At 37.7% G+C, this 13,283-nt stretch overlaps 1 protein-coding gene across 7 annotated transcripts in view; it reads left to right on the forward strand.

Annotated features, from left to right (window-relative positions):
- Pbgs (Porphobilinogen synthase) overlaps positions 1-13,283 on the forward strand; it is a 52,554-nt gene that overhangs the window by 24,963 nt on the left and 14,308 nt on the right. For 2 of the 7 annotated variants that reach the window (XM_086970540.1, XM_022842349.2), the window contains exons 1-2: positions 1,538-1,889; positions 9,976-10,172. In XM_086970540.1, coding sequence (XP_086826666.1) covers positions 1,839-1,889; positions 9,976-10,172 — 248 coding nt within the window. In that variant the 5' untranslated portion in view covers positions 1,538-1,838. The other 5 variants (XM_022842343.2, XM_022842347.2, XM_022842345.2 and 2 more) reach the window with 5 other exon arrangements.

The following is a 13,283-nucleotide window of genomic DNA, read 5'->3' on the forward strand; positions in this document are numbered from 1 at the left end:
AATCACAAGCAAGTGTGAGTTACACTGGGCAATTTTAGTACAAGTGGTACTAAAAATACCTGCTTGTTCATATACATTCATGTATTACCAGTCCGCGCCGTCATCTGTCTCGACTCATCAATGTCTTGCTTATGATGATCTGTAAAAGAGACATCGTCGACGCACAGCTATATGGTACATATGTTGTATATCCATACAACGCCACTGGAGGCTCTCACTGTGCCAGCTCAGCTAGTTTGTGCCAGTTCGTTGCACGGCCTTAATATGCTATCTCTCCGATCACGCACAATTACTTACGTGAGGTTCACATCATTCCCCAGTATAGATACTCAATGCGAAAGACTATTCAGCTGAGTTCAGTATTTGTTGGGTTCAAGTTCGCGCATCTGCTATAAATCCAAGTGAATTTCCAGCCACACAGTTACGTCTCGTCGAAATAAGAGACAACTTTCGGCATTACTTGCAACTGTTTCGCAAGGATGTTCATATAATAATATATTTGATAGGAACTATCAAACATAATACCTTTTAAGCATATCCTATACAGAAAGAGCTCTGCGTCGAGTCCTAAAAGCATTTTAGTATGTGTCTAAATAATTGAGGAATGTCTAGCGCAGTTTGGGTTGCGGAAGCAAATTAGTTGGCCAATTCTTATCAGTATCATAATATTATATAACGAGGATTAATCGGCACTCCTAGAATTAATAACTCGAATTTTTACTTGTTGAAGCGTTCACTTTTTTAACAGTATTGATGATTTTCATTCACTGGCATTATAAATAGCGTAAGAAGTTCCGAAAGCAATTAAATTTAAAGATCCATAAAAAAGTTCAAGACCCGAATGGCCTATTTTCGGTAAAAAAACATTAAAGTATATTATTACAAAGGTAGTTAGTCTAAGGTGAATAACATCCTTCTCAAGTGTAGCAAATTTGCAACGATAAACTAATCAAGAGCAGGTTTATTTTGAATGTCATTACTCAAAACTTTTTCGTGACGCCTAGCGCCACCCTTGTCAAGCCCAGTTCCACCTTTTCCTCGACCTAATATCTCCACAGGATTAACGAACACCTTTAGTTGACAGACCCCATGAATTTCTACCAAAGAAAGTTAGGATGCTAATATGGCGGAGCAGGCTGAACGAAATCAGAAAACGATTTCATGGCGCCAGTTTTGAATGAGGTATTTGAAATGGCAAAAAGTAACCAGGCGATAACACCAAATGTGGCTACATTTCGAACTATTTTGTTTTACTATATTTTACCACCTGTTACGAAATCTTCTTTAAAATTTCCTTTGGATGGACGATAAGTACCAATTAAATCTTGGTGCTTATGTTGAATTGATTCTTAAATTGATTAGCGCGGGCGAATTCAAATAAACAAATAGAACGCCCTCGGAGAGGGCTCTGACGACATCACGCGAGGGCAATACAGTTCCTTAGTGAGTGAACTGTTAGCATTTACTGAGCTAAAACTTTTGATATACTTCTTTTCGACAATATCTGGATCTTTGTACAGTAGTAAGTTCAGCCGCACTTTTCCATGTCCCTTTATTGTCGTTTCAGTGACAACAAATTCCGGCTTGTAGTTCGTGTTGATGGCAAGGCACAGCTGTCCGGTACATCATATTTCCATTGTATTTGGTAAAAATTACGTTATGCTTGACTGTATAATGCCAGTATGCCTAGTGCCTGCAGTCGTCCAACAGACGTCTCCCGTTTTGCCGATGGACTGCTGCATGTGACTCTTTCTGTATGATTGGAGCCAAATGGACTGCCTGATGAAGAGGGACAGCGTTGTTGGTCTCTGAAGGGAGCGAGTGGAGGAAGGGCGGATATGACTTACACGAGGGGACTAAAAAGAGTTTGCTGGTTCTGCTTGAATGGGGTAAGTTGGTGGGTAGATGAGCAAGGAAAGGGGGGGGGGGGGTAAGAGGAAATGTTTGATAATTGGGTGGGAGCTGCGGGGTGCCCTCTCCCACCCGTCACTCCATACCGGCTTTCGCTGCCCTCGACTGAACCGCCTGTCAGCCCTGTATCTGTTGCCAGCCAGTCAGCCTTCTTTGTGTCTGTCCTATCCTGAGTACCTGCTCTCCTCCAGGCGCGTGAGCAGCCAGCGTATCGCCTCGGTGGTAGGTGGCTTGCTGCTCGCCAGCCTGTCGTACTTGCTATTCACAAGCGAATAAACGTGTCCAATAAGCTGGCTAGCTAGTTAGCTGGAGTAGAGCTTTAGCTTTGAATTCGTAGCTCTGAGTGTGAAGGGAGACCGGAATCTCGAACCGGACGAACAGTACTGAGGTATTTGCTGTCCATTAACGCGCGGCGGTGGTCGGCGGTTGCCGCCCTGCAACTGGGTGTAACTCGCTTAATTCTCTCCGGGAAGCCGGTCGGATAACAATCGATCCGTCCAGGTGGTAACGGTAGCTTCGGCTGCAGCCATTCCTCATCGCGTACGATACGTGCTGTGTGCGCCGCCTTCATTGTAGTGACCCGCGGATAGTCCTTCGCATCGAAGTTGTGTTTAACACGCCTAGACTTGCTGTAGCTGCTGTGCACCTGCTTTTTGTGGTCATAAAGCCAGACGAAAATACAAAAAGTCAAGAGACAAAAGGAGGAAACAGTTCAAGATGTTTGCCGGTTTCAGCTTAAAGGTGCGCGCACTTGAAGTTACCGGTTATACAACATGGTTTCTTGTCATTTGAGTGAAATTTCCTGAGAAGTGGCCTTCATTTAAATCCAGTAGTAGTCTAACAATAATTACATGGAAAATATCTACGATGTATGATGATGAGGATTATTTTGTTACTTTATCTTATTTTTAGTTTTAAGATATAAAGCAGAAATACTAAATAAGGTTTTTACAAGAGTTCTCACATTTAACTATGATTCTTAATTAATCAGTACTTAAAATATTTTAGCGACGATTGCGAGAATTGCTGGGAAGATTCAAACAGATGTCCTGCTACGTTAACACATAACATACAGTTAGATTAAATCTGTGGGCCTAAAACGCCCTCTGTAATACAAAAAGGCCACGAACTAAGGGTTCAATCAGATTAAGTAATCTAGGATCGATTTCGTATTCTATAGTGCCATGAGAAAATTACCATTTTTAGTTGATTTTGAAAGTAATGCAAAATCCTATTGCCGTATCATCATATCGTAGTGTTATCGTTAACATAGGACGCACACCTTAAACGTTGTTTAAAATTTATCGCAGCCTTTATGTGGCTATAAAGCAATTGCCAATTCCATACGATACCGCAGCTTCGGAATATAATTTTTAATAGCCTGACGCACCCATAATTTGAATTTATGCCCTTTGTCTATATAGTATTTCAAATTATATGAAAACGAAGGTCCCCTAAGAAATATGTCATATAATGAAGATTTTGAATCAATTATGGTTATTATTTCAGTTTTAACATAATCAAGTGTTTTGGCAGCTATCAAGAGACAGTTTATTTTTTATGGTTAGGATTTTTTAGTTATAAATAAAAATTAAGCTTAAAGTAACCACTGTTAATCATAACACACATTAAATATCAATGAAAAACACTGATACGACAAGGTTCTCAAAGATAGCGAATATATTTAGGCGATAATTTACTTGGTATTTCGTACAGAGGATTTTCGCGAATGTAAATTCTGAAAAGAAGCAGGGGTCTTTTCATCTATCTTAGGAAAAAAGTAAGTTCATAGATCAGACAAGAGTAGCGATAAAGTTACAGGCCTTTCAGACAGTTGAATGATCCCTGCATGTCATGCGCAAATAAGCATTCACATCAACCTTGAACGCACTGAATCAACTGATGAGTTCTGCCGCCTTCATGCGCATCGTACGACTGAAGGACGTGGCCCGTCCCAAGGCTGCCTTGCGCATTTGTAGTCACAATGTTTTTCATTGTCGCTATAAATGATTTTCAAATTCTGCCCAGATACTCCGCATATTATACTGAGTTATTTGTATGGAAGTTAAGCTTCATAGACGTTTTCACTTTCTAAATGTGAGCAATATTTCTTATACGATCGTACACATTTTGCTTAACATGATGCATGCTATGTTACTTTTTCGACAAGTATCAACCTTACGACCAATAAAAGATGCCTTGTTTTCGAAAATGATCATCTCAAAAGACTTGCTTCTGATCTCAGTATGCTATGTGGGATTATAAAGCTAGCCGGATGATGTACCTAAAAGTGCTAATAATAACCGTGTTGCTAACTAACAATAACTTGTGTGCCAGTGTATTGTAATTTTATTCATACATTTGTTACCATAGGATTCGGCAAGCGTACGTGTTTCTTTAGATTGTTCAAATATCAACTATGGGACGTTAGGTAATGGACCTTAGGGAGGCTCTAAAAAATAGCTGGCGACGCCTATGGCAAAAAAGATCAATGCTTCACATTTGATTTTGACTAGTTAACGATTTCTAGACCGAGGATATGTTTAGATTTGTGAGTCCGATTAAAAACAAAGCGACCCTGGAAATTTAGGGCTCACTAGTAATTACACGTTGCACTATTTTTTAGATTAGATGTTAACTTACGGTTGTTGCCACTCAGCATAAAATAGTAAATAAAAACAAGTGAGGAGTGAGCAGATGAAGTAAACAAGCTTATTAATGGCGAGTTCCCTTACAAGTAGCTATCTTAATCATTTTAAAGGTATAAATGGAACGTTCTCGTCCCTGAAGCTATTTTAGCGTTTATCGGTGTTCTTCTATAAATTACGGCTACGGAAAGAGTGCACGACCAGTGGACCAAGGAAGGTTTGTAATTGTTATTCTCCGTAAATTTAGCATGAGCACCGCGAATATGCGTGAGGAGTGCAGCTCATGTGATCTTCTATGCTTGCATGGTACATACCTTTCTAACCAACCTAATAAACATCACTTTGGATCCACACTACAGCCAATTTACAACATTCGTATTACATCATGCTGTCTCTTTACGAGGAAAAGTGTATTACGCTAAATGTGCTCGAACGTCGTGGAGCTTTCGCTAGAGGTTAACCAAAGGTCTCTTTTAGAAGTGTTGTGGTTTCATCGTAAATAAATAGTCAACTCTTAGGCATTATTATTATTCAAGTGTTTTTCTATCCAAACAACTCTAGGTAATGTTCAAAACGCTCTTTCACGATGGTAGATAGCAATGGACAAAACTCTGCGACAAATAGATAACTTTTTCCTTATCCTACAGCTCTAGTCAGTTTAAATCTATGGTTAGTTAGAACAACTTTTATTGGATTATTGTGCACAGCCTGGTTAAAACCTGTTTCTGATTAGTGGGACATGCATCTTAATCGCAGCACTGTATTTATTTGGTTTCCATTTCGGTAGCAAACAAAAACATGTTGACAAGTGACCAGAAAAGTGCTGCCTGCGTCCATTCGTTATGAATAATGGCGGAAAAATATATTTTGACGATAAAGACTTTGGCGTAGAATACAACATCGCGTGATGTACCGTACACGACAGATTTCCACCATCTTATCCAATATTCAATTTAAGAGTATATATGCCCATACATAATGATAATAGGACAGGGCGTTTAAGAACAATAGCACTAGGCCTCTCTCTCAAGGACTAAAAGACTCTTCAAAAAAGATTGGTCAGATTATTAGAAAAATAGATTTTACACCAGGCAAGTTTACATTCAAACAATAATTTATGTTTAGGCGTCGCGTATATGAAGGAATGTCTATATTGTAATGCATTTTATATTAGCATGAAGCTCATGAATCTAGCCTGGAGAAGGCATATGTTCTAGCACGAAATTCAACAGTCAAAAATTTAATAATTCGCTGAATAAAAACATTGATGTTCGGGCAAAACGTTTGGTATTTATAGCTAGTATCCAGAAGGAAATAATATTGTTGTTCTAATAGACATAGTTAAGTCTAACCTGGAATGGCTGTTAAACAGTACATTATACATCTACGCCAGATGCACTTACATAAACATCGTTAGATACAATTTTTCGTTGGTTGGCTGTATTTCATTCTATTAGTATTGAGCATTCATTTTTTATTTCAACCGCCTGAGCTGTTGGCTAAACCTGTATTGAGCCTTCTGATGTACCTGCGTAGAGAATAGCCTAATCTAGGCAAAGAATTTGAGAATTCTCAAATGACAACAAGTGCTACTGTGATAGGCTGCCAAGCAACGAACTGTTGAAAAAATGGGGTCTGTAACGATGCGATGGGCTGATAGTCCCAGGAACAAATTTTCGTTCTTAGTTACAACGATATAAGAGCCACGGTTTTTTACTTTAAGGACAGATCTTAAATCTATAAGTCCAAACACAAAACTAAGTAATCAAGTGTCTTGAGTTTCATGTACTGGTTATGGTAACAGAGAACAAATAAGTTCAGGGTTTGTCAGAAAGCCTATAAAAATGTATTAGAAACGACGTATATTAGACAATAGTATAACAAATCAAGCGCCTCATCTGATTTTATGTAAGATTGCTGCTTAAACGGTGATGTTAACTTTATAAATTATCTTTACAAGTAGTTACGAAGAGTAGATTTAATTGAAATATACTGCTGTAGCATAATTTGAGGCATCTTCTTACAGGCATTAAAGGGCTCTTTATAAAACTTCTGGCTATTCGTAACTTCAAATTCCGTTTTATTATAGCTATTATCAGTTATTAGACACTGGTATCTTATATATATTATATATGATACTTATATATGCATATAATATATATATACATAATATTTAATATACTTAGAATGAATTGTACACGAACACATTGTATGTTGTTAATGGATGTTCTAGAAAAAAAAAAGTTACTTGTTCACTGCAGGATCTATACTGGTGTGTTCATTAAAAATTTTAACTCACTATTGTGGAATTAAAGTGTATGAAGTTTTGCTTTCTGTAACCGAAATTATTGTCTTCCGGTGTGGCTTAATTAAAAAAGGAAACTTAAACTGTTCCATCTAATGGATGAAACACCGACTGCCGAGCTAGTATTAGTTCGTTTAATTTTAAAAACAGATATGTTTAGTCGCGTCCTGAAATACGTTAAGTATGTGTCGTTAGCGGGACTTGTAGTAGCAATGGCTGATCTTTCTTAAAAAGAGGCTTGGCCGTCCATACCAGTCCAGCTGTTTAAAGGTGGTTGTTGAAATTGTGTTCTTATTTCGTTACTCCATAAAAAAAAAACCCTATCAAAGTCTCTTATTTCTGTTCGAGATAACAGTGTATATGTTGATGTGAAATTGAAGCAAAGACTAATACTACTTTGCTCATACGTGATCCCTGTTACGCTACCATAGTTGCCATCATTATTCGACTACATTGATTAAGCCTTCATAAGAACCTTGAGAAAGAGAGAAAAAGTGGTCAGGTAAACAATCCGAGTTCTTTCAAGAATCGGAGAAATTCATAAACACGCGTTGGTTCACAGCAGTCTAGAAATCGTAGCTGAAAATGTTCAGAATAATGAGGACGATGCAAATGCTCGGTGAAACACCTTCTTTTTTCTTTGGAGATATCAAAGTTCATTATTAACTAAGGTGTATGAACAGCTGAAAAAAGACTTATTCAGCTCCAATGCTCTTGTCTCGAGGGAAATATTCTTGAATAATCTTAGTACAACTTACGTCGACCTTATAATAATTGAATTATGACCTTATCTCATAAACTGTAATATTTCTTAGGGGATCAAAGACAGGAAATCTATATATGAGAAAAATTGAATTTTTGAATCTCTGAGAAGGACTTTTCTGGGGATATTATCCAACAGTCGCAGGTTATAGTGTACCAGCATTCGCGGTATTCATATCTCTTGGCAATATTTTCTTAAGATGTTAACGGTTAGCTACCATACCGCAAACTAATATTTACGTTTAAACTATTTACTTGCTACTGCACAGTTTACATGCACTAAGACCCCGCACTTCGACAACCTAAGCCGCCATTCGGAAGTACTTCGGACGCACTACGTTAAGTGATCGTAGGTAGTCCAGTAGTGCAAGTCTAATGACACAATTTGCATGTTTATATCCAGCTAAAACAGCTCGATATCGGCACAAACTAATAATATTCTAGGTAAGGAGATTAATTATTATACGCCAGTATAGTGATAGTAGATCGAAGTGGTCCTTATGGTGCCATTTTTTTCGCCCACCGTCTATATGTGATTGACCCACAGGTATCATAGAAAATAGTTAAACCAAATATGACTTTGCGTATTTTCAACAGTAGCTTGCAGTTGTAACGAGTTCATTATATTTCGTCTAGTTTATATCCAATTTCAAACCACACAGGAGTCACGAACAAATAAGAGAAGCTTAATCACGAATCCGATAACTAACTATAAGGAAGATATAGAAAAGAGGGCTATACAGGTCGCCCTGTATTTTTTTTAAGGAAACGTTAATTAAACATGTCTACTCTACAAAATGTTCGAAATGTTGAAGATAAACACAGATCAGAAATTAAGTTCCATTCGGGTTATTAATTTTTTTCTTCGGTTCGGTTTCAAAGCATGGGGCTTTATGGAATTGCCAAGTACGGTTTTTGCATTTCGTCGAGGTTTTCCTCAACTATAAAATGGTAAAATAAGTAGTTCGTCTTTTTACTGTTTCGGCAATTAACTTGAGTCTTATATAAGAGTTGATAAGTTGTATTGCATGGCCATTCTAGGGGCTATATGAGCTCCTGCACCTCGAGCATTTATGGAACGGGATGCTGCCGATGCAGGAAAGCGAAGAAACTAAGTGGTTTTAGAGTATAATTCAGCCAATAATTCAGCTAATATATACGAAGTTAAGCTAGAGCATCACATTTTACTTTTTGCATTTGTTACTGTCAACATCGTATTGCATGTAGTTTTTTTTTTGATGACCTTCTCAGTGTAATGCATCGTTTGGAGGAGATGGTGCTATTGGCGTACAACACATTGCGGATAAGCACGATCATAAATTAGAATTCACTACCAATAATTATTTATACAACATAATTAGTCAGGCATCACTGCTTTAAGGGATAGTGCGCACATTGTTACTGTTTATCGTTACATTTTGGACAAAACGAAACTTGGAAATGTGTCATTGTTTGAGCCACCCAAAACACGGCTCCACACTGCGAAGCAGGACTTCGTATGGGTTTATGGTAGACAAATTTTAACCTGCCTAACTTAACATTAAATGATTATAAAGCATAATATCTAAGTTAGAGTCACAGCTTTTTCCAAGAAGAAAGCTTTCTGGCTTCGTTGAATGCCTGACTTCATCGTACGAAATTATCAGTAGCTCATATAGCTCTACCACTGGCCCATTTATATATAATCCAGGACATGAATGCCTTAAATTGATATTTTTTTTGTCGGAAACAAATCTTTTGTAGTAGACGAATTAGGCGACATAATAGAAGAGTTTTTGGCGAATATGCTTGATTTTTCTTCCGTGGTATCAGTTAATTTCAACGACAACGTTAAGCAAATGTGGGCCCATATAAACTCACCCTTTTCTATCTCGTAGTCATTTGTGTTGATCGCAATTGCAATTAGAGTTGTCGATGTATCTATCTAACGCGTTCCGTTCTGTCGTTAACTCAGTGGTTTAACTAGCTTTTATTTTTTCTAATATGTAAATCCCGGCTGATGTAATTACTTCGTTTGAAACAACTTCTTTTTTCTATTAAATGTGTTTCGATTAAAATTAGTTATTATTCTTTAGTTTAACAAACAAAATATGCATTTTTCAGTATTCAAAGGATGTCATGGTTTTCAATTATAACTTAAGCACAAAAAATCTATAAAACACTTGAATGTAATGAACACGTTAGAAGACACACTCAAAGCAGAGGTACCTATACTCGAATCGTATTCTTGTATGAAGAGGTTTACTACAAGTCACAAAATGACGGGAAATTACGTCCTAATAACTGATTTCAGTTATTAGCATAAGTTTAAGCGAACTGACAGTTTTATACCATTCTACTCCGCTGCAGCCTACGATGCCGTCGACAGGCAGCTTCTCGCAGCACCTCCACTCTGGCTATTTCCTACCAACGCTACGGGTGTGGCAGCAAAGCAGCACACAGCTACGTCCCGAGAACCTTATGTGGCCCTTATTCATCACTGACTCACCAGACGCCGAAGAGTCGATACCCAGTATGCCTGGAGTCTACCGATACGGCGTCAACAAGTAAGATAAATGATAGACAATCGTTTAAAAACTGGATCAGCAGTGTATTATTGAATTGTCGACAAAACCGTAATGAGCTTAGCAAAATGGAGCTGCGCGTCTTGTATGGATGCTTTACTTTCGTATTTAGTTGAAAAATTTGGCCTTTACCTCAAGCAGAAATTAGGCAACTATCGTTAATGTCTCCTAAAAAAATCACGTGATTCGTGCAGAAAACATCCGGTTTTATTTCATATATATATATAGGAAAAACTCAGTTGATGCCAGAAAGTAGAAGGTTCATTAAATTTACGGAATTACTTAGTTGAATTACGGAAAAATAAATCAAGTCCAGGAGATCATAGAATCTTTAGTAAAATAAATTACAGTTAGCCAATACACACCTCAAAGTTTCCAGAAGCAACAAAATAGGCTTTATTTGGTTCATGACTGTATAACAAGTCCATGCTGATTCGTGTTTTGCTTTTTTATATTCAGCTTAGAATCTTCTTAGGCTTAATAGTTTCATTAAAGTTGTTGCCTATTATATACCACTTATTGTTCTAAAATGATGGATTTCCATATCATGGGCCATCCGTAGGTTTCCTCCGTAGGTATCAACATTCAATCGAAATCTTTATCAAAGACCTCAACGGATCTTCACGGAAGTATGTTTTTGAAAATGTTAGGGTCATTAGAAAGCTAACTGTTAATATCTATATGTCCGCCATATAGACATTAATATTAGACGACATATATATGTATATATATCCGTCACGATATTTGATTTAACCATTGATAGGCCCTTAAAAATACACGATTTCAACGTAATTTGTCAAAGCATAAAACTCACAAAGTTGGTTCTACTTGGTCTACTAATACTATTGTAAAAGCAATATTGACTTGGAAAATCCTTAGATGGTCAAACAGTAGTGAGTATTGCTTTTCCCAAGAAATATGTTTTTACGTTTGACTGTGTGTAGGCGTCGATAACGGCAGAATGTGGTAAAAATCGGTTCAATAAAGGATCAAGTGTTAGAAAATCCTCACTGCTTTTCCGCGCACGCATTATGTTATCCGATGTGCTCCTCTGAGCTCGTAAACCCTTAAGAAAACTGCCGGACGCCGACAACGAAGCGACGATGAGAGTATCCTTTTATGAAGAAGGAAAAAACTGAACAGGGGAGTAATAGAAAGAGTAAATAGAGTAAAGGCTGTGGAAAAAACTGTTATAGTTTAAAAGCTTGGTTTGACACTTGAAAGTTGTTAGTTGATACACGAGCACCGCGCATCAGTTTTTTTGCGATAATTTTGTAAATCAGAACAGTTAAAAACTGAGAAATATTCTATCTCTAAGAAATTGCTTTCAAAAGTTGGTACAGATTGTACTGGCCGAGGGTTCCGGATGTATGACTACGAAATCGGGGGTTTAGCATTTAGCCGAAGCTGAATTAATCTGAATTAATTACTTGATATTAGTTAAATTTGCGGCCAAGGTTTATCGCGCAAGGACGCTGGTCTCACGCTGCGTAACGTAAAAAGCTCTTTAACGCGGTAGTGTTGTTAAAGGGTTCTAGATCTAGAAAAGGATATATTTAGCGGTTGTATTATTAAGCCAACTCTAGTAGAATAGCATAGACCGTGAAAAAATGAAAGCCGCTACATGGAAGACTTAGTATATGATGGCTAGCAGAATTACACTCGACGAAAAACTAGTCTAACCTATTTTCTTTCCCGTGCCTTGTTTAAAGAGTACAGTTTTGTCGAAAATTTGACACTTTTAAGTTGCAGCTATAGGCATTAAGTAATTGTTTACGGTGGTGGCGGGAACTATTGCCAGTGAAAATAGCAGCCCCTGAAAGTGACGACCTGAGGGGAGCAGCATGTGCTTAGTTAGGGGAATTTTCATTGTTGATGCAAGTTAACTCGTAAAAGGCTAACGCAGGGTGAATATCGCAAACAAACTTTAAATCAACCGTTTTATGATGCGTATGGGACAAATGCCTTAACGCGGTGAATTTCCTTTTTGCATTTTAACTGAAGTCGTTGAACTTATGTTACTCAGATAACTTTCCTGTCAACTTCAACCGGTTCTTCCTTTTGAATCAAATATTGGATCCAAAGAGAGTTGGTATTTCTTTTTACTATCAGTATAAGTTCTGACGACATGTAGTATAAGGCGATAAGTTGTCATTTGTTAATAGTTCTCATAGTTACTGATCAAATAATATTTGTTCCTTGGAAGACGAAATTTTCCATAATAAACTTTAACTTCAGATATTTACAGACTCTTATAAGGTCTGTAGGGACAGGCAATGAGTTTGGTCTGGCTATCTAATCACAAGCATTCAGAGGCTTGTCCGGTGCCCAGCATATGTTCTGTACTACATTACAGTAAAAAATAAACCCAATTTCGTGCTTGATATGTTGTTTTGCGTAAGGTACCTAAGCCTGGCAGTAGCGAAAGAATCATCTAGTTTGATAGACACTTCTAACATACATATATAATAATAATAGACATACTTCTTGTCATAGTCCTCATTAGCCCCTATACTAGCCACAGTCAATGTTATGCTTTTCATAGAAGCTCTGGTAAAGTGGAAAATAACAAAGAGCCATCGAATCGTAGTCTTCAGCTCCAAGACTGTCCAACAGACACCTACCGCTTTGTATCGACCGCCAAATTATAAGTCCGGATCGTGTTATGCTTTATAAATGATGAATGCGGAACAGTGTGCATGCATATCCTGATTCATTGTGCTTGAGGGTTTTTGCTCACTGAGGTGATTCCAATAAAATCGAGTGTCGACAATAGCTAATTACAACAGAGCTTTTTGTTCATTCATTCTGTACCGGCAATGAGTCGGTCAATGGCATAACTATACATACATCATCCGCATAATTAGACTGCTAAAGCCACCAGGTTTTTCCATCTTGTTTTTAAGGGATGGTGCTCCACCTTTTCTTGGGTTTCCTGTTCGTTTATTTCGTTTTGATCGGTGTTAGCGATACCAGTAATGTGATTTATAGGATACATAATGAACACTTGCTATTCTTCCCTGATCTTCATTAAATACTTATAAATTTTGCTCGAATTCTAACGTACGTGCCTCTCATTGCGGTGGTCGAACA

This window comes from Varroa jacobsoni, unplaced genomic scaffold (genome assembly GCF_002532875.2).
Source record: "Varroa jacobsoni isolate VJ856 unplaced genomic scaffold, vjacob_1.0 scaffold_986, whole genome shotgun sequence".
NCBI lineage: Eukaryota > Metazoa > Arthropoda > Arachnida > Mesostigmata > Varroidae > Varroa > Varroa jacobsoni.